The sequence below is a fragment of the Sitophilus oryzae genome, unplaced genomic scaffold (assembly GCF_002938485.1).
Source record: "Sitophilus oryzae breed Bouriz unplaced genomic scaffold, Soryzae_2.0 scaffold_494_pilon_pilon, whole genome shotgun sequence".
NCBI classification, from domain to species: Eukaryota; Metazoa; Arthropoda; class Insecta; order Coleoptera; family Curculionidae; genus Sitophilus; species Sitophilus oryzae.
Genome location: NW_022147078.1, coordinates 2,134,890 through 2,156,914, shown reverse-complemented (window position 1 = coordinate 2,156,914; position 22,025 = coordinate 2,134,890). Strand labels below are relative to the sequence as shown.

General features: G+C 32.3%; 1 protein-coding gene across 1 annotated transcript; it reads right to left on the bottom strand.

Annotated features, from left to right (window-relative positions):
* Positions 1–1,179: 1,179 nt before the first annotated feature.
* LOC115886668 lies at positions 1,180–21,083 on the bottom strand. The gene is made up of 14 exons (XM_030905920.1): positions 20,890–21,083; positions 18,485–18,671; positions 18,102–18,213; positions 17,587–17,830; positions 14,059–14,217; positions 13,117–13,341; positions 11,237–11,397; positions 9,181–9,346; positions 8,797–8,986; positions 8,023–8,134; positions 7,507–7,738; positions 5,099–5,257; positions 1,965–2,189; positions 1,180–1,722 (listed from the first exon to the last, which is right to left on the bottom strand). Exons 1-14 carry the CDS (start codon positions 21,058–21,060, stop codon positions 1,573–1,575), a joined length of 2,493 nt encoding a protein of 830 aa, XP_030761780.1. The 5' UTR covers positions 21,061–21,083; the 3' UTR covers positions 1,180–1,572.
* Positions 21,084–22,025: the final 942 nt, after the last annotated feature.

Below are 22,025 nucleotides of genomic sequence, written 5' to 3'. Positions count from 1 at the left end.
GTTTTCCCATGTTCGTCAAGGTAGGTAATGGGTAAACCGTAAAAAAACAGGATAATGAAATTTAAAAAATTACAAAAATTGTTCAAAAGTGCCTCCCTCTTGCATTAAACAATAACCCAAACGATCATAAAATCCCCTCCTCACATTGGATAACATATCAGGGGTGACAGTGTCAAAGGCATTAAATATTTTCTGCCTTAACTGCTCCAAGTTTTGAATTTCTTCATGACCGTAAATTTTAGATTGTATGTACCCCCATAAAAAGAAATCATTAACCCAGAAGTCAGGTGAAATTAAACGTCAGTCTAAACAAAACTGTCATTTTTGAACACTTGTCAAAATTTGAACAAACGCTAAATGGACTTGATTTTCCTATGTCTCGAAGTCTGTGGACTTTTCTGTATAATCTCACAGTAATTTAATAGATTGCTCGTCATATTATATCAGCTCGTAGGAGATTAGAAAAAAAAAGATATTTATAGTATAAAAAATTAATTTATTTAACAAAATTTAATTAAAGATGTGACAAAACAGTTACATTTCTATTGGTTCTATCGGACTTTTTTCGACTATATAAATCTTTATTTTTTGTAAACTTTAATGCATAAAATATTTTCAATCTAATAAATAATTTAATGATGTAAATGAGAGGAAATTTCTTCATGGGTGGTCAAATTCTATAGTTTTCATTATATCAAACAGCCTCTGAATGTTTTCTTCAGTGTAAAACTCATCAAAATTTAATATAAATACTTTTTCCAGCCTGTAAATAAAACGAACAAATTTTTCCACTTTCATGATCAAAGGCTTTTAAATGGGTAAATAATTTCGAGTTATCCAGAGATTCGGATTCTTTTGCAAATTTTAGACAAATATCTGAATATAAAACAAATATCAAATATTTTAACGATGTAGTCAAACATAATTAAAGGCATTTTGAGTTGAATACGACACAGCATAGGTTTCCGGACTAAACGACTGATGTATTTACACCACTCAATAGGCGTGTCGGGTTTGCCGAGCGGTTTCCGATACAGTCGCTTTCTTTCGCATCTGTTATAGGTAATTTGTGGTACCGTAGCAGACCGTAGTTCTGTTTTCAGTCGGCAGAGTAAGTGGTTGCCGGAGACAGTGTTGCCAGAACTACTGATTAATCCGTAGATTTGCGGATTTTGGGTACAGTACGTTAATAAGACGGATTTTTTATCATTAAACAATTTAATATAATATTATATGATTAAACAAAGAATGGCGCCAGAGTTGGCTTGCAAATTAAGATCGCCGTTATTTCAAATGTAAAATATTATGGTAAATGTCAATAATCGATATTTCCAAGCAAACGAATTTTTAACACGAATAGATTTTCAATACATAAACGCCTACATATGCCTTCGCTGGCCGAATTAGAGAAAATAAGTATTTTTTGAGTTGATCGCAGAACGATTGGTGTCTCCACCGTACATCATATGAGACGTAAGGGGAAATCAAATCAGCCTTGTCAGGAATTCACCCAGTAGGTTGCATATCTTCCCAATTATTCTTTCAGTCAACGGTATTAATATCCAATTAATGTCAAACATGTTGACTGATTTCTTTTAACATGAATGGGTACAGTATATTGACGGCATCCTTATTTAATAAATAATAAACATGATTGTATGGCATGTCAAATATGTGCCAGTCACCGGTTGTAATGTTTTTGTATCGCTTTAAAAATGTATCCTAAAATAATTAAAAAAAATATGTTTTTTCTCTTTAAGTCACTCTATATTTACTTAATTTTCTGATATATACACAGCGTCTTTCAAATAAATGCAACTATTTTAAGTGTAGATATTGAAAATAGAAACATATTTTCTATTCACCATTTTTAAAATAAATTGAAAATAACCAAGCTATTTAACATTGAAATTTTTAATTATATTTTGCACCTATTTAGAAGACACCCTGTATAATTTGGGTACCTGTCTGGTAGCTATGTAATCATTTGCACCATGTAGTAGTGTTATAGGTACGCTGATATTGTACAAATCGTAAGCAGGAGGTTGTACGGTACCATAGAGTTGAAGGTTCTTGGTTGGGCCATAATCAAACTTGGTAAAGTCTTCATATAACACTTGCTGAGCATAATGTATCAGAGATTTCACGCATGCGTTGTTCAGTAGTCTCATCATGTATGGAACGTTGGGCTTCAAAAGATAATACAGTATATTATAATATTTATTTATGTATCAATTTGATGGCTAGCCCGCATTTGAATTGAATTAATATGAATGAAACCAAAGTATTTAAATAATTCTAATCATATAAGAGCCCTAACAACTACATGTTGGGACAAGGTCATATTTTGGAATTATTGCCCTGGTTTTTCAAAATGACTGAAAAATATATGTTTAATTTTTTAAATATAAAAATAGCCATATATCCTAAACAACTTGACAATATTTTTATGAATTTGTAAATCAATCCATATTTACAGTAGCAGTTTTTTGTTCATAAAAGGACAAATTTGCTGACAACTAAATGTTGGGACAAGTATTTTTAAATAATTAATATCATCATAGGCGGCTTTGCTATAAACGTCACAAATGTCGCAAACTGTTTACTTCGGCATTGACAGCTTGTAAGTGACTCGATACTTTGAGTAGTGAGATTTACTGTAAAGTAATTTTAATTTTTTAATGTTCAATTTTTGTTAATTATTTAATTCAATGTAATGATCCGTGGAAAAGCAACAAATCAAAAACTACCCGAAATTATCATTCGTCAATACAGTACGGGAAAAACAATTCGAAAGTAGTATTCCAAAAACCACGGTCTTTAATATAATAAAAAAAATTACGGCGAATCTGCCAATGTAGACGTTAGAGGTAAAAGTTCGGGAAGGCCAAAAGTTGTATCTCAGAGAGATTTACGAAATTTAGTAAAAATTTGCAAGTCTGCGAGAAGAAGTACTCTTCGCGAAGTAACAGTTAAATGGAATACTGTAACTGGTTTAAATATATCAAGAGAATGTTGCCGAAAATATATCCATAAATGCGGTCTGGGGTTTTACAAGGTAAACTTTATTTTGTGTGGATAATCAATTACCTGAAGATTATTGATACAAATTCTTATTTAGGCCAAAGAAAAACCGCTACTGACAGAAATTCAAAAGAAAAATAATTACAATTGGGCAAAATCTAAATTATCGTGAACACAAAATGATTGGAATAAGGTCATATTTAGCGATGAGTCTAAATTTGATGTTTGTGTTGGAGATCATCGAAAACGAATAATACGAAATAAAGTAGAAGCCTTTCATAAAGATTGCTTAAAGAGGGTTGTTAAATTTCCTAACGGGATTATGGTTTAGGGTTGCATGTCAGCAAGAGGTTTGGGCAAATTAAATTTTATAGATGGCACTGTTAACGCCCAAAAATATTAACATACACTTGAGACCTCACTTTTCCTAGTGCTCAAGAATTGTTTCCAAACCAAGACTATATTTTCCAACAAGATGGAACATCGTGCCATTCAGCAAAATCAACTAAAAATTGGTTCGGTAATAATAATATAAAAGTTCTATCCCATCCTGCAAGTAGTCCGGACCTCAATGTTATAGAAACTGTGTCGCTTAAGATGAAGCAATATTTAAGAAACCACCTTCAACGAACAATTTTTGATTTGCGGACAAAACTGCAGGAAATTTGGGATAATTTTTCTCCTCAAATGTGCCAATCTTTGGTAAATACAATGCCATTAAGAGTCAGGCAGTTGTTAAGGCGAAAGGTGATATAACTCCGTATTAAACAAATTTCTTGTTATGTTGTCCCAATGTATAGTTGTCAGCAAATTTGGCTTGATTTTGGCAAAATAAGCTATTATCAAAAGTGATTTGTCTGCAAAGTTATAAAAATATAGTAAAATTGTCTAGATCATATTGTAATATTTGAATTTAAAATAATAAACAAAATAAATTGAGTCGTTTTAACAAAAATTACTACTTTTATTGCAAAAAAGGCCTTGTTCCAACATATAGTTGTTAGGGCTCGTACCTTGCTGGCAACTCATTTCTTTGGGTCGGTATTTACATGTGTGGAAGTAAATCGCATAGGGATCTTACTAAGTTGGACTGAGAGAAATGCGACGGTGTCTTGTTGCGGCGTTGCCATATATCTCCGGTACGCCTTTCCCTATCAAGTAATATATAATCACGTTTTTAAAAGATTTTTTTTTTCTAAAAGATACCTAGATAAAATCATTAGATATGTTTCTGAGCATCTATTTTTTATAACGAGAAAACGTCAGTAATCGCGATAATTTAAAAACTTTTTATCACATCACACGCGATAACTCAAGAACCACATTAGATATTGAAACTTTTTTTTTTTATTTTGAAGTTCGAAACTTTTACAAGATGTTTAAATAAGAAAAATTCGATAGACTTGTTTTTTTTCATTCAAAAATTAAAAAAAAAACATCCATTTACTTTTTTTTAATGCACTGCAATTTTCAGCAATCGTGTAACTTTTTTATTTATAAAGATTTTCACATACTGTCTGTGAAGAAAATATAGTAGAAATATTAAGAAAGTATTTGAAAAAAACTACAATCAATTATCTCTAATGCATTTCGAGATATCAATTTTTAAATTCAGAGTTCGAATAGCGCGATCACTGTCCAACATCAATTCAATTCCACTTATTTTTACAAAGAGTGTAAGTTTGTCTAACTTGCACTTAAAAATTTACAAACTATAGGGAAAAATACAACGACTCGTTAATAAAATAAATAAACAATTAAAGTATAACGAGACGTAAGAATTAATTATCATTTTATTTCTCTTCCCTAGAATTTTTCTCTATTCTCTTCCACGTCTTTTAGTAATGTGAAGAGTTTCTCGGTTTATTTCATACGTTTGGCAACGTGTTTACCGTTCTCTCTTTGTTCAGTACATTATAAACGCCCATTGTACTGTTCTCACATACGGAAATCTCGACCCAAGACTAACCTTTGCCAGCTTTTAGTATATGAGCTAGCCCCCAGCTTAAAAAAATGGATAAAAACTGTATAATCAACTACTTTATCTATTGAAAAAAATAATGAAGAGACTTACGGGTTCTACTCGATATTTCGAGGGCCCAAATAAAAATTCAACAGTTCTCAAACATAATTTAAGAGTAGTAATAGAATGCATACAAAAAGCTATTTGGATTTGGAATGAAAGTCTGGATGATGAGAGCAAAACACCAATTCCAGCCCACCTAACTAGATTCTGAAATAAATAATAGCGAATAATAGTTATTTTTTATACAAGACGATAAAATGGCATTTTATCGTTGACCGAAAAGATTAATTCACGACCGATAAAATCTCGAGTGAATTAATATAACGCAATAATTTTATCGTCGTGTATAAAACAATATTTTTTCCATAGCGAGTTACGTTTTAAAAAATATTCAGAAATTATTATTTCAAGGAATTTATTACGAGTAGAGAGAGAAATTTCAGCAGAACAGAGAAATTCCAGCAGAACAAGCAGGTTTCACCAAGGGCAGAGGCCCTCGGGAACATCTTTTGAATATGCGCTAAATCATAGAGAAAGCAAGGGAATTCAACATCCCTCTTTATATTTGTTTCGTAGACCGATAAAGTCAGATGGCATCACCTGTGGAAAATCTTACAGGAAGTGGGGGTATTATCAACCAGTTGTATCAGCACACCACAGGATCGGTTAGAATACTGGATTCAGCTTCAAAGGAATTTTCCCTCGAACAAGGAGTCAGACAGGGGTGTATATTGTCTCCTCAACTATTTAACATATACGGAGAATACATAATGAGAAGGTCGCTAGAAACATGGGAAGGGGGCATTTCAATAAATGGCCAAAAAATAAATAATCTACGCTTTGCAGATGATACAGCACTACTCGCTAGCAGTCAAGAAGAGTTAATCAATTTAGTAAATAGGGTAGAAAACGAAAGCAATCGGCTCGGTCTGGAACTAAATACGCAAAAACCAAAATCATGAGAGTTGATAGGCAACATAACAACCATCCAAATATAAGTCATATCGACCGCTTTGAAGTCGTTAAGTCATACGTATACCTGGGATCACTATTGACAAATACAGGCACATCGGAAGAAGAGGTGAAGCGTAGGTGCAACATGGCAAAGGTAGCTGTTGGGAGACTGACCAAGATCTGGAAAGACCGCCAGATTTCAAGAGCCACCAAAAACCGGCTAGTCAACTGTTTGGTACTCCCAATATTGACGTATGGCTGCGAATCGTGGACTCTCAGGCAGGCGGAACGTAAGAAGAGCGATGCTACCACGATGTATTGTTATAGACGTATCCCCTAGGAGATGCACTTCCCCTAGGAGATGCAAGACCTTGTCGTTGGTGGGGAAGCTCTTGGTCAGGTGCTGGGGGGAATCCCCTCTAGCACTTGGCTTGGTCTAAGAAGCATCTCACTCATCGTCTTGTCCCTGACTGTAGTGTCGTGGCTGGGGAATTGCACCAAGACATATAACGACACCGGGCGGGGCTACGGACAGCCTCAACAGCAGGGCACCGGGGGCACCCATTGTATTTTACCCCTTACTTCTATATGCAGGGGCTCTGTAGAAGTGGACCGACTGTCCCCTAGCGACTCATAGGAACACTATGAGATCTGGTAATAATAGTAATAAAAACATCACCGGTGAAGCTGTGGGGAAACCCCCTAGCGACATTGGGAACAGTAACAATGAAAGTTCCAAGGGGCCAAACCCAAAGAGAACTACAGGAGAGGTGGCTGACACTTGCGTGAGACCATCCTCCGCAAGCTACCACCTCCTCCAAGGGTCGGGAGCCTACCTCCTATCTCTAAACCCAACAGGCGACACAAGCTACCGTTTCGTCTACCCGGCCTGGGTCGTAGCTCCTCGACTGTGAAGGACACGGGTCTCCGTAGGAAGTCCTGGGACTGTATGATGAGTTATAACTCAAGAAATGGGGACACAATAGATCTCTAAGGTCGCAGAGATTAACCCCCCTCCCACTTATTCTAAATTCTATAGACGTATCCCATGGACTGAAGCGCCGTACAAACGTTTCCATTATAAATGAACTTAATATTACTAACAGGCTTTCCTGCAAAATCCGACTAAAACAACTAAAATATTTTGGACATATAATGAGGAAAAGTCCGGACAATATGGAAAGACTCATAATTCAAGGCAAGGTGGAGAGACGTAGACCACGTGGCCGCTCTCCAACTCGATGGATAGCAAGCCAATGCACGATGTCATCGAGATGACAAAAGACAGAGGCGCATGGAGAAAAATCATCCATGATGTTACACTACACTCCCTAATGGGGGTCAGGACTGAAGAGAGAGATTACGAGTAGAAAAAATATTGCGATTAAAGTACTATTTTATCTACTATTTTTGATAGATATAAGACAATTTTAACACTAGCTATGGAAAAAAATATTTAAAATATCTAAACACAACAATTCAAGAACTTCATCATAAATTACCAAAACTATTAGACCAATCAGTGTGGGAATATACGGATATTTGATATAAACGGCTGGGCTCAGTAGAAGGGCATTTTTTATATATTTCTCAGCATCTTCTCCTCTAAGTGCCCCGTATATCATCATGGTAGTACCACCCATGGAATGTCCAACGTACGTCATTTTCTTACCCGTCATATTATAGATATACTTGAAGTTTGCTGGTAGATCATACAAGGCATTTTCGTGAAAACTATAGAGAAAAAAACAGATATTTTAGTCCCATACGATCGAAAAGAAAAACCACGTCACAGAGGAATAACAATCGATGATAATTTCCAGAAAAAAATATTTTTCTGCAAATAGATTTGTATCTCTGGAAACGTTCTGTCCTTTTTTTAATCAGTTCTGGCAAAAGTTTTATGTCAGTTTTTCGCCAAAATTATCATACATTGTCATTCTCCATTCCCATATGGTATATAAAAAGTATATCTAATTAATAAGATACCAATGAAAAATTGATTTAGAAAATTTAACCTAAAATCCCAATATTTTGGATTATTTCTGGAAATGGCCTCGTGGGAACAGAACTCAGCGTCTCTAAAATTTCCCATCCACACATCGTAGCCGTGTTTGGTAAAGTAGAAAACTAAAACATACATATATGTTATTCTACAGAGTATCTATTAAATATATGCAAGTAGGTTAGTTTTTTTTCTTTACTTTTCCTAGAAATTAAAAAAAAAACTCTCCTTAACTCTCCTTTAAATTGTTGCCATGTCCTACGTTACTCCCATTCTGAAGTGTGTTTATTAGTTCACAGTTATTTTAATTTCCTACACAGTAAATTACAAAAAGTAATTAATAAAATATTAGTGGGATTACTAATAATTCTAGAAAAACACACTGTACATATTTTTTAATACATTCTAATACTTTTTATAGTTACTTTCAACTAAAATAAAGGAATAAATCTTAAAATGTTTTGCTGATTCTCTTATCATCACGTTACAAAGTATTTTTAATTAAAATTAAGTTGCTTTTCGTGGGGAATCTCCCCAAAAAAGATAGCATATGCTTTTTGAATCACCCTGTATAGGACATTTTTAGCCACTGAACAGTTCACTACTTAAAGTACCATACGATTGTAAAAAATAACGGCGTCACAGATGGCTTGGAAATGAAGAACGCTGTCATTTTATATGTAAAATTTTACGGGGATTGTCATCGATCGTCGTATATCGAAGCCAACTGGACGCCGTTTTTTTTTCGATCATACTTTATATACTAGTTTATTACTATCTGACTTACCTATAGAATTATTCCCATTGCTCATGTAAGACCTGGAATTGAGCATGAGACCATGTTGAAAAAATATAACTTTGCTCCCATAAGAATTATCAATCATATTTCTCACCCTGTATGTTGTCAAAATGTACCCATCGTCAGTTCTAACTCTGTGACTTTCTAGCATATATCCGTATGATTGTGCAATGAGTTCCTATGATATCAAAGATAATCAAAATATGTATACAGGGTGCAGGCTAAACAAAAGGCGTCTATAAATTAACCCTTTATAGGGCAGTACTAATTATTTTCTGGTTTGATCAAATTATCTTCAAAAATGAAAATATGAAATATATTCTATAGACTATATTCCATATTTTCATTCTCATTTTTTTTTAAATTACTTACTGGAGATGAGTTTACATCCAGGATACTTTTGCAATGGTTATTTTTGACAGAATAATCAAAATATGCCTCCAATGTATCACATACTTTATTTTTTTCATCACTTAAACTATAACTAATTGAAAAACACAATATACCGTATAAACTTAGGTTTCCTGACATATTTTTACTTCAATATGCCTCTAAAAAAAATGAGTTTATAATAATTTGGTATATGAAATAAAAATATATTTGAAAAATAAAAAAAATATATAACTTTAAAGGTGTAGTAATAAAAAAAACGATTTTATTGCTTTTTTACTGTTGAAAATGCATTTAAAACATACGCTAAAATTTTACAAGCTATTAATAATACAGGGTTCGGCAATAGTGAGTCGGGCATCTGTAAGTCCTAGAATAAAAAAGTTGAAAACCTATTAAAAAATTTTGAAATACTTACAATGTTCATATTTTAACTCCTTTTGAACACCCTGTATGATTTAAGATTACAATATTTATAGCTAAGTAAGTATAGACCATTTAAAGTAAATACCTAATATAGTGTTGATTTCAAGACAGGTTTTGTATTTGTAAAAAAAATTTTAGGGAAGGTTGACAAATACAGGGTGAGTTTCCTACGATGTTCTCTATGGGTATCTCGGAAACTACTGGAGATAGAGAGTCGGTTAAATGGGGAAAGAATTGCAGTTTACGCTTTTCTTCATTTGAAAAATTCATATTTACAATTTTTGTTTATTTTAATTTACAAAGATTGGATGTGACAGCTTCACATTTATGAGAGCAAAGACGATTAAACTTGTTTCCATGGCTAACTAAGTGAATTTGTTTAAAAATGATAAGAATTGGCTATAACTCAGTAATTTATCGAAGAAAACATATTATAGCTTATATCGCTAAAAAGCTTAAAAATGGCGCTTTTTATGAAGTCATGACCAACTATGGTTTCCATTTAAAAAAACATATGTTTGTGTCATATATCAAAAATGACAGGTTTTAGAAAAAAACGGAGGACACGGTCTTATTAAAGATGTGATTATCTACAACTTTTATCTGAAAACTTTTTGTCTAAAATAGCTTATAATGGAATTAAAGACAATTTTTAAAATAGCCGAAATTTGTTTTTTTCGAAATATCTAGTAAGCCATGAACTTTTTAAAAATCTGAAAGGCGAATATTTATGACCCCACAAAACTGCAATTCTTTCCCCATTTAACCGACTCTCTATCTCCAGTAGTTTCCGAGATACCCATAGAGAACATCGTAGGAAACTCACCCTGTATATACTTTTTTATTTATTTATTAATATCTCTGAAACTATCAAAATATATTTACTCATATCTTAGGATTATTTAAAGTGATCTGAAAGGAAGCCAAAAATGCAATAATATACAGGTTGTTCCATTTAAAAAAATCATCCCGATCCATTCGCACTTTTTTGAGCCGCCCAATAGAAGTTATATATTTTCCTGAAAACAAAAAAAAAACTGAAACTAAATTTTCATGTTTTTTATTCTAGCAGCTACAGATACCCGAGGCACTATTATAGACCCTGTATATTACTGAATATATATTTTCTTTTAATTTTATATCAAAAATTTTATTTAGAAAGCAGAAGATAATATTTTTCGTATTTTTTTTTTCTATTTATGTATATTTTGATTTATAATTAACTGCCAATATCATAACCATAAAACGTATAATTATAACGTCAATTTTGACGAATTTATTGCAATTTAAATACGAGCAATGATAAAATAATTAACTTTATAATTATTATCGACAAATTATGTAAAATAGGTAATTATGTATTTGTGGAAGACCCTGATTGTATTAAAAAATAAATTTATTCGTTAAAACAAATAAAAATGTCAGAAAAATGGAACAGTAGGTAGGAAGTACTTTTTTTCTGATAATGGACACAACATGATCCATCAAAGTAGGTACTAAAAAATAGTATTTTTTTATTTTAAAATTATATCATTGAATCTTCTACATAACTTTCTTAACACTTTGTTTATTGATTTTTCTAACTTATTTATCAATTTGCAAATAAAACGACCCTAGAACATACTTTTTATTAAATTTATTTATTGACCGCATGAGGTTAGGGTATAATGTCGTGACAACATCTTTATTTATTAAAAAATAAGCGTGGTTGTATGGCATACTGTATGTCTCCCAGATGCTTTTCTTATACGTGTTGTAGGCATACAATACATCCTAAAAAAAGAAGCATTACTTTTGTAAACATTTCTCAAAACTTGTATCAATCATTTTATTTATACATTTACTTAAGAGACGTTATTTTTAATATAAATACCGTATGATCGAAAAAAACGGCGTCAAAGACAGCTGAGGGATGACAACCGATGATAATGTTTGTTCAGAGGACAATCTCTAGATGTCATTTACTAAAAATTAAGCGCCATTAAAAATAAGGAGTGCGGGCTAAATAAAAGACGTCTAAGGAATGACGTTAAATAAATGTCTGATGGAGGGTAGAATCCCGGACGCATGGAAAAACGCAGAAGTTGTGCTATTATACAAAAAAGGAGATTTTACAAATATAGAGAATTATAGACCAATAAGCCTTCTCTCACATCTCTTCACTAGGATTATCAACAACCGACTGTCTACGAAACTAGATTCCTATCAGCCAATAGAACAGGCAGGCTTTCGAAAAGGTTTTAGTACCATCTCGATCATCTACAAACAATTAAAACAGTCATTGAAAAAACAACAGAATACAATATACCTCTACATTTGGCCTTTGTAGACTACCAAAAAGCCTTTGACAGCATCGAACCTGGTCATTTCTAGCTGCAATGGAGGACGCGAGAATTGATTTGTGCAACCTTCCAAGTTAAATTAGATGATGATCTCAAAACAGAAAAAATACTACTCGGCAAGGGCGTGAGACAAGGAGATACCATCTCTCCCAAGTTATTTACACTGGCACTGGAAAATGTCTTCAAGAAATTAGAATGGGAAAATAGAGGTCTAAACATCGATGGGGTACACCTTAGCCATCTGAGGTTCGCAGACGATATTGTCTTGCTGAGCACCGACATTCAAGAACTAAACACCATGCTAAATGAGCTAAATGACCAATCCCAGAAAATTGGCTTTAAAATGAATTTGAAAAAGACCAAGATAATGAGCAACAATATCCATAACATTACCGTTGACAACGTTATTATTGAAAACGTAGACCATTATATATATATTTAGGTCATAAAATCAAGCTGGGCAAGGAAAACCAAAATACGGAGATCAAACGCAGGATCCATTTGGCATGGGTAGCATTTGGAAATATGAGCAATATTTTCAAGGATAAAAAGGTGCCCATGAACCTAAAGAAAAAAGCTTACGACAGCTGCATTCTACCTGTGCTTACGTATGGCTTAGAGACTATGTCAATTACTCGAAAAACAGCAGAACAAATACGAGTAGCACAAAGAGCCATGGAAAGAATCATGTTGGGAGTCAATATTAGAGAAAAAAATACGGAATACCCACATACGTCAAAAAACAAAATTAATAGATGTCGTTAAAAGAGTGGCAAGTCTGAAGTGGCAATGGATAGGACATGTGGCAAGACAGGATTCAGACCGATGGCCCCAAAAAGTAATCCTATGGAGACCTAGGGAAACAACAAGAAGTGTGGGCCGACCAATGGGTCGATGACGTCAGGGCAGTGGCGGGAAGACAATGGATAAGATTGGCTAGAGATCGCGAAGCATGGAAAAACCTAGAAGAGGCCTATATCCAACACTGGATGGAACCAGGCTGAGAAAGAAGAAGAAGAAGAAGGAATGACCTCGCACAATTTTATCATCGATTGTCATTCCCCAGCCTTCTTTGACGCCGTTTTTTTTCGATCGTATAGGACAAAATAGTATTTTAGACAATTATAACATGTATATTATGTAAAATTACCTCTTTGGTGCCCAGGTAATCTGTTTCTCCATAGATTAAAGTCATGGGAATGGTAACGTCACTCAAATTGTATTTTGGTGGTCGTAAGGAGTGGTACCTCATCAAATTTCCCATGTCTCCAAAATCAAACATCTGGAACTCTCCAGAGTGCGCAAACTGAATGTAGTGCGTCAAGGAATTGACACAGCTGTAACTAAAGATCTTTACACCAAAGTAGAATCTATCCTATAAAGAAAAATACAGTACAGTTTTTCATTTAGTTTAGAATATATATGTTTATAGAGTAATTTTAGTGAAATACCATCTTGTATTTGACAACCTGTGAATTATTAGCATTTGTTTTGTTCTAGCATTTAACAGGCTTTACGTTCTATATTTTTTTGAACTAGAAGATTCATTGAGACCAAATTATAAGGTTTTAAGCAAACAACGACTGTGTAGGAAAAATGGGGAAAGTACGTATGGAGACACTTGAGCCAGACAGCAGACTTTCACTGATTTTGCTGTCTGTTTTACTGTTTTTTTTTACCTTTTTACAGTCTGCTTCATATTTTTCGACGTCTGCTTTACTATTTTTGCTATCTGTTTTATTGGTTTTATGCTATCAGATTTTATAACTCTATAAATAGAGAGCCAACACAGTAATACAGATGGCAAAAACTGCAAAAGAAAGGAAAACAATAAAAGAGATGCCAAAAAGTATGAAGCAAACAGTAAAAACAGTAAAACAAACAAAAACAATAAAGCAGACAGCAAATTCTGTTAAAAGTCTGCTGTCTAGCTCATGTGCTCCTATACCTACTCACAGTTATTAATATAAACTATATTTTCATAGCTATACCACAATTTTGACTAAGGAATATGGTAAGTTTCCTGAAAAAGTGGCTAATATTTGCGATCAAATTGGGCATAGAAAATGGGACACACTGTATAGTATCTTACCGGATCAATGTTGTATTGAGAGGGTCCCATAAATTCTTCCACAACAGCCAAACACATTTTGGCATTCTGTAATGAAGAAAAACAGAATTCTACTATGGCTTGGTATTCCAAAGTGTTTGGTGTCAACACTACAGGCACGCTGACATCTTTTAAAACGTTCTAAAATTAAAAAATTGAAGTCTTAACTAAACAACGAATAATCGATATATACAGGGCGAGTCTTAAATAAATCTTAAGGAGGTTGTCTTTCAAGAAAAAAAAATTGAAAATTATGAATTTTTAAAAAAAAAATGGGAATTTTTAGTCAAAGAACATAATTTCTAGATAATATGACAAGATAGGTAGTAGATTAAATTTACAAGAAGAAAACCTAGAAAAGATCCAGTGGTTCTCAAAATTTTAGCAAAAAATATACACTGGCAAAAAAAAACAGCCACTAAAAACTAGTCCCAATTTCAGAGTTGGATTTCCAGCGAACCACTCGATAGATTTTGATGATTTTTTTTTAAGTTGTAAATTAATTCCTTCTTAACAGATGCTACTTCAGAAATTTTTATTCCGAATTTATTTTGACCATAACTTCGTGACACCCTGTAGGGTGCAGCAGCTGTAGCAGCTATTGCTAAATCAAATCACATTGTAGCCTCGTCTTTTGTGAGCATTTTCTTCTTTTAATCACGACATTATCTCTGTTCGTATTGGAGATATGCTGCTTTAAAACGAACGTCTCGGAAAAATGCTTTGCAGGCAAAACCGCAACCAAACCAATTCACATGTAAACGCGCAAACTGCAGGCGTGCTCGACGATGTCACAAATAAAATTACCTATAACAGATGCGAAAGAAAGCGACTGCATCGGAAACCGCTCGGCAAACCCGACACGCCTATTGAGTGGTGTAAATACACCAGTCGTTTAGTCCGGAAACCTATGCTGTGTCGTATTCGCTTGCTGGAATGACATAGTGCGTGGTTATATGTGCCACATCTCAAATTTGCGCCTATCTACTTAGTTTGATTTGCAGTGCGGATATCAATAAATTAATAGTTTACTTTTAAAAAGCATGCGTAATAATATATTTATTAATCAGGGATATTGGCGTTACTATTAAAGGACATGTTTACTGTTTAATGTGCTGGAAACGTCTAGAACTATTGGCAACGTCGCTGCTGAGTCTTCCAGAATGAAATGAGCCGTCCGTCCCACCCCTATGACGGCCCATAGTCCGTTATAGCGTACTACGTTTAGCTTACGGTGTGTTTGAAGTCGGAATCAAGTCCGAAGTGAACTTTTCAGTGTTTTTCAGTAGTTTTTGCTTTTTTAACGTACTTTTGAATCTGCGAATTTTCAATATGGTACGACAGTGTCAAATGTGTGTAAAAATAAGCTCAAATTACCCGAATTTGTCTTTTCACAGGTAGGTATTGTTTCCGCCGCGCCGTAATCGCCGTACATAGGCGTTCCACAAGGGAGCCTCTCACAATTAAAATAATTTCTAATAATATTTGTTGAATTTTGAGGTATTAAAACAAGAACGTAGTAGCCGGTAATTGAATTATAATTCGTCTCAATTACTACTTAAGTGTTGTAGATCATAACAAATTTGAATATAAACGTTGCATTTGAAACTTTATTATAAGCCAGAAAGTGACATTTTTTTTCTTAAAATTGCGTCATATTTTGGTCATTATATACGATATTCTAAAGGAATTTTGCTCAACAAATAAACAAAGGTGTTTACCCGCCCTTTTTACATTTTATTACATTATTATATCTGCCCCTTCGGCCTCGTTTAAACAATTTTTACCACCGTACAAATACCTCTTCCTAGAGTTATTTGTACGGTGTGTTTACCTTTTTTAGAATGGGCCGAACTGTAAATAATTCTTAGGCTACTAGTTTTATACATACCTATATACAAGTGACCCAGGCCTCCAAAAAGCTTTTTACCTATTACGTTTTGGTTTGTAAGTTTTTATTTCAATTTTTACACATAAGATGGGGGCCATTGTAACGCACATTTTCAAAATATTTTGTCAACATACAGGGTGATTCTCGGGTGATTCAAACCGCAATACATATGCTTAATACAGTTCATGAAGATTGGGACATTTAACTAAAATTTGATTGTCTGATGAAGCTACCTTTAAAAAGTAATGGATTTGTAAATAAACGTAATATTATTATGCGACAGAAATCCCATACTGCTAGCACACAGATTTGATACTTTTAATGATAAATGCCTTCTATTGAGAGACTATAAAGGTAATTGCCTCGTATCAGAGCCATCGTAATACAAGAAGAAGACCGAAAGTCAAATCTTGTCTTATATTTTCAAAAACACAATTTTCTCATTAAATATTGATTTTAGGTATAGGAAGTTATTAATAATACAAGATTAAACTATTACACAGTACTTTACAGGGAAGCTATCGATTGCGAACTAACTAAATCGTTACTAATTACTAATTTTAAAAAGTTCTTTTAAGATCAAAAAGGTAAAACTAAAACCTAAATTATCATTTGAGATTAAACGGGAAGTTCTAAATAATGTTGCCTATTCTAAACAAGAAAAATTTATTTTTAAGTTTTATAATAGAGATGTTATATCTATAAATTAAATTTGGACGAAAATAATATTTCTGTTTGCTGTAGGTAATTTTCTCAGTGAAAATACGTAAATAAAAATGAATTTTTAAGTCAAAAAAAGTCAAAAGAACAAGTTAGTCCAAAAAAGGACAGGTGGCAACCCTAGGTATTTCTGGAATGGAAATTTAATGGCAAATCTACAACTTTAGTTTGAAAATATGTTCCGGCCATCCTATGTTTACAAAATGTCTAAATGTGCTTTACCATTGCCTCCATATTCTGAAAAAAAATTGAAAGAAAAGTCACCAACCACAAACCTAATATAGAACTGTTTCGGTAGCCTGAGTCACCCTGTAAATATTCAAAAGTAACTGAAAATTTATATAGAATTAACTGAAAGTTTAAATTGAAAATCGACGTTGGAGCGATTTTCGAAAACTACCTACTAACGTTTCAACATAACTATTAATTATATTATTATATTAGACCTTATAACAAAAAAGTGTTAAAAGTGTCTGACGAAAAAGTGTTAATGTAGTATATTAATATGGAGTAAACATTTTACTAATTACTTTACTAATTAAATTCGTTCCAAAAAACGATACGCCACTGGCCATTAGAACAATCCAAATGCGCCTAGTTGCCGGGGTCGGAAATTTTAGACTTCTCTGTCTCTTCTGTCCTTGTTTGACACATTGGAATGTTTGATACACTACCAACGAGTATTTATGAATGAGATGTTCGGTCTATATTTATAATGTCTTTGGGACTAGTTTTTAGTGGCCGTTTTTTTTTGCCGGTGAGTTTATATTTTTTTAAATTTTCAAAGTAAAATAACTCCGTTATTTTAGACTTATTTCAAAAACGGTAAAGAGAAAATATGTTTGAAGAGACGCCCTGTACAACACTAAAAAAAATTGGAGTAATTTCTTTTGTCTTACGCTCAGAAACAAGCCCAAATCTGAATAGCTCCTAAGCAATCCCAAAGGATTCTTCATGTAAAAAACCGGAGCAATCAAGATGGCGTGTTGAATATACTTCTCAGCTTCGTTACTCTTGACGGAACTGTATATTCCCATACCGGTACCACCCATAGAATGACCGATATAGATGATTTTCTTGTTGGTTTTTTGATAGACATATTCGAAGTTGGCGGGTAGGTCGTACAAACCATTCTCGTCAAAACTACAAAAATATTGTGTATTTTTATGGATTATTTTAGTACACCACTGGGGGGGTATTTTGCTTGTTTAAGTTGGTTAGTCCATCTTTTATACAATCTATGACTTTACTTGTAATCTTACAGACCATAGTTATTTTTATGTTAGAGAAAATTCTATTATTTTCGCCCTTATATGACGTAAAATATTGATTCATGTTGGTTACAAGTTGATTATTCAAATCACGCGTCTAGTCGTTATATGGTCTAAGGTTTGGAAACTCTAATTAAACAAACCTGAAATTCCAATATTCAAAATCTGCCCTGGATAGAAATTCATGGGAACAAAATTCAGTATCTCTGTAATTTCCTAACCATACATCAAACCCTTGATGAGCCAACACAAATGCTGTAAAAATAAGTCAATATTTCTTATTAAAGTTCTATTACTGTAATAGGTAATAGATAAAAAAACGAGACTTGGTATGTTGTTAAAAAAAAATAAAAAAACTTACTACTAATACTAATAAAGACACCCAGTATATATAGTTCAAATTATACCTAGATCGAAAACCGTTTTCCTGATAATAACGACCATGTCGTATAGATAATTATAAGCTATTAAAACGTATAATATTAACTTTACTACCGTGTGTTATAGAGTTATAAAATTTTATTACCCATGGAATTATTGCCGTTGTGCATGAAGCATCTGGAGTTGGACGCCAAGCCGTGTTGCAGAAAAATAACCGTCTCGCCATATCTCCCGTCAAGTTTTTTCAGTCTAAACGTGGTCAACATATACAGGTCTTCAGTTTTGACCGTGTGTCTTTCCAGAATTAGGTCATGGTTCCTTGCTAGTTGTTCCTATAACATGTCAAAGGATATCTTGCTCAGACTTTAAATACCAATAACTCTGTCTTAAAATTCGATATAATTTTGTGTAGGTTTTTAGTACACAGAGTATTTAAAAATATACAGGGTTAGGTTAGGTTATAAATGTATGTCCTAAAATGCTTAGTTTTGGAGATACAGGGTGTAGAAAAGTGAAACTTCTGCACCCTGTATTACTGAAACTAAGCATTTTAGGAGATACGTTTATACGAACATTTTTAAATATTTTTATCTGCAGAATATGCTGTCGAAGTTTCCTGAACACAGTTCGGGCCACCCTGTATACAGGGTTGTTCACCACATACGACACGGAGTATTGTAGCTAAATGATTAGATTTTTACAAATTGTAAGTTTTGGGCTCGTTGAGGGACTATTAGAGGTACAATTTAAAAATATTTTTACAAGATACAAAGTGTCCCAAATAAATAAAAAATATCAAAGTTGTATTTTTTTAAATGGAACACCCTATATATTATTAAGTTTTTAGTTTCTACGATTATAATAAAGGTAAATTTGATTAAGGTTTATTACACTTAAACCTTACCGTTTTTGAAATATTTTCATTTTTGTGAAATTGCAGTAAAAATTTTAAGGCTTCATTTCTCGAAGGGTATCAAAGTTTTTAATACTAAATATTTACTGAAGTCTATTTATTGGTCAGTTATTGTGTTGCAATAATAAAAATAATTCTACCTCATACAGGGTGTCTAAAAATTTATTTTAAATTATTTCTAGCTTTAAACGGCAATAACTTGTTTAATTTAAATGGAACGCCCTGTATATTTTAGGAGAATCAGATGCGCAATTTAATTGTCTATCAAATTGTATTATACCATTTTTTACCTATCCCTTCAAGTTTTCGTAGAAAATGCATTTTCTTATAATTTAAACTTCATTTATCAATATACCCATGGAATATTGACATTTTAGATTGTTTTTAAAGAGGCAGATGTACAAAATGTACAAGCTAGTAATATTATCGTTTATAGCAAAATGATAATATTACTAGCCCATTTGTATGCAAAAAGAAAACTATTTAAATAATTTTAAAAGGGTATACCATTAATTAAATATACCAATATTATTTCCGCCCATATGCTAATTAATTACATGCTTAATAATTATGTTCGTTAATAAATTATTCTAAATAAATGTGGATTTGTATCAGAAATCCATATAATAATAAGTTATAAAAATGAATGTCCCTCGCTCGGTCTCTCGTGTTATAAATAAGCATTTGTCAAAAAATTAAATATCATTTTTAAGGTGTTACTTTTTACCACACTGTCTAATACACATACAAAATTCAGTTTTTTAGTATTTGGAGCAATTATTATTAATCAACGCAAACAGTCAATTAATGTAGTTTGAATACTGAAATCATATTAATTGGTCCTCTTTAACAAATATTTAAACAGTTTTTTAATTTTTTAATGAAATAAACAAACTGTATCGACAATATTAGTATCTGTACTCCAATTATAACTACTAAAAATTTGGTACATCTTTAAAAATAATCTAAAATGTCAATAGTCCATGGGTATATTGATAAATGAGTTTTAAATTACAAGAAAATGCATTTTCTACGGAAAGTTGAAGAGAGAGATAAAAAATGGTATAATACAATTTGATAGACAATTAAATTGCGCATCTGATTCTCATAAAATATATAGTATGTTCCATTTAAATTAAACAAGTTATTCCCGTTTAAAGCTAGTAATTATTTAAAATAAAATTTTAGACACTCTGTATAAGTTAGTATAATTTTTATTATTGCAACACAATAACTGATCAATAAATAAGCTTCAGTAAATATTTTTCGGTATTTATTATACCCTTGGAGAAATGAAGCCTTAAAATTTTGACTGCAATTTCACAAAATTGAAAATATTTCAAAAAGGGTAAAGTTTAAGTGTAATAAACCTTTATCAAATTGACTTTTATTTTAATCGTAGAAACTAAAAATGTAATAATATACAGGGTGTTCCATTTAAAAAAATACAACTTTGTTATTTTTTATTTATTTGGGACGCTCTGTATCTTGTAAAATTATTTTTAAATTGTAGCCCTAATAGTCCTTCAACGAACCCAGAACTTAGAATTTGTAAAAATCTAATCGTTTAGCTACAATACTCCGTGTCGTATGTGGTGAACAACCCTGTATAATAATTATTATTTTTTGGTACTTACTGGAGTAGCATACAGATCCTTATCCTCCCAGCACTGCGGATTTATATCCGGGTGATCGAAATAAGCCTCGTAGGAACTACACACTTTATTAAACCCTCTACCTGAACTATTATAAGGAAATAAACTAAATACTAACATAAATGCCAGTAAACTATTAATAAAAAACGTCATATTTCTACTAACAAATTTAAATCTAGAATACTGATATTTTCACTAGCACACTTCATTAAATAATTTCAGATTCATAGTAAATAAGGAAAATAATTGTAAATATATTAATTATTAATGAATTATTTATTCGAGGTAACTACTAGGAAGAAAACTTTTTTATATACAGGGTTGTTCACCACATACGACACGGAGTATTGTGGCTAAACGATGATATTTTAACAAATTGTAAGTTTGGGGTTCGTTGAAGGACTATTAGAGCTACAATTTTAAAATATTTTTACAAGATACAGAGTGTCCCAAATAAATAAAAAATATCAAAGTTGTATTTTTTTAAATGGAACACCCTGTATATTATTACATTTTTAGTTTCTACGATTAAAATAAAGGTAAATTTGATTAAGGTTTATTATACTTAAACCTTACCGTTTTTGAAATATTTTCAATTTTGTGAAATTGCAGTAAAAATTCGTAAAAGCTTCATTTCTCCAAGGGTATCAATGTTTTTAATACTATAATATTTAATGAAGTTTATTTATTGATCACTTATTGTGTTGCAATAATAAAAATAATACTCACCTTATACAGAGTGTAAAAAAATGTATTTTAAATAATTATTAGATTTCAAACGGCAATAACTTCTTTAATTTAAATGGAATATGCCTATATATTTTAGGAGAATCAGATGCACAATTAAATTGTCTATCAAATTGTATTAAACCATTTTTACCTATCCCTTCAAGTTTTCGTAGAAAATGCATTTTCTTATAATTTAGACCTCATTTATCAATATATCCATGGAATATTGACATTTTAGATTGTTTTTAAAGCAACAAATGTACAAAATGTACAGATTAGTAATACATATCCTTTTAGCAAAACGATAATATTACTAGCCACGTGTATGCAAAAGAAAACTATTTAAATCTTTATAAAAGAGTATACCATTAATTAAATATAACACCATT

What these genes read in the sequence shown, in the direction of transcription:
- LOC115886668 (XM_030905920.1), bottom strand. Translation starts at nt 21,060, where the DNA reads ATGACGTTTTTTATTAATAGTTTACTGGCATTTATGTTAGTATTTAGT. An exon ending in CTCAATACAACATTGATCCG is followed by an intron (nt 13,342 to 14,058) that starts GTAAGATACTAT and finishes TTTTCTTTATAG; the next exon opens with GATAGATTCTACTTTGGTGT. An exon ending in CCAAAATATTGGGATTTTAG is followed by an intron (nt 7,739 to 8,022) that starts GTTAAATTTTCT and finishes TTTTCTCTATAG; the next exon opens with TTTTCACGAAAATGCCTTGT.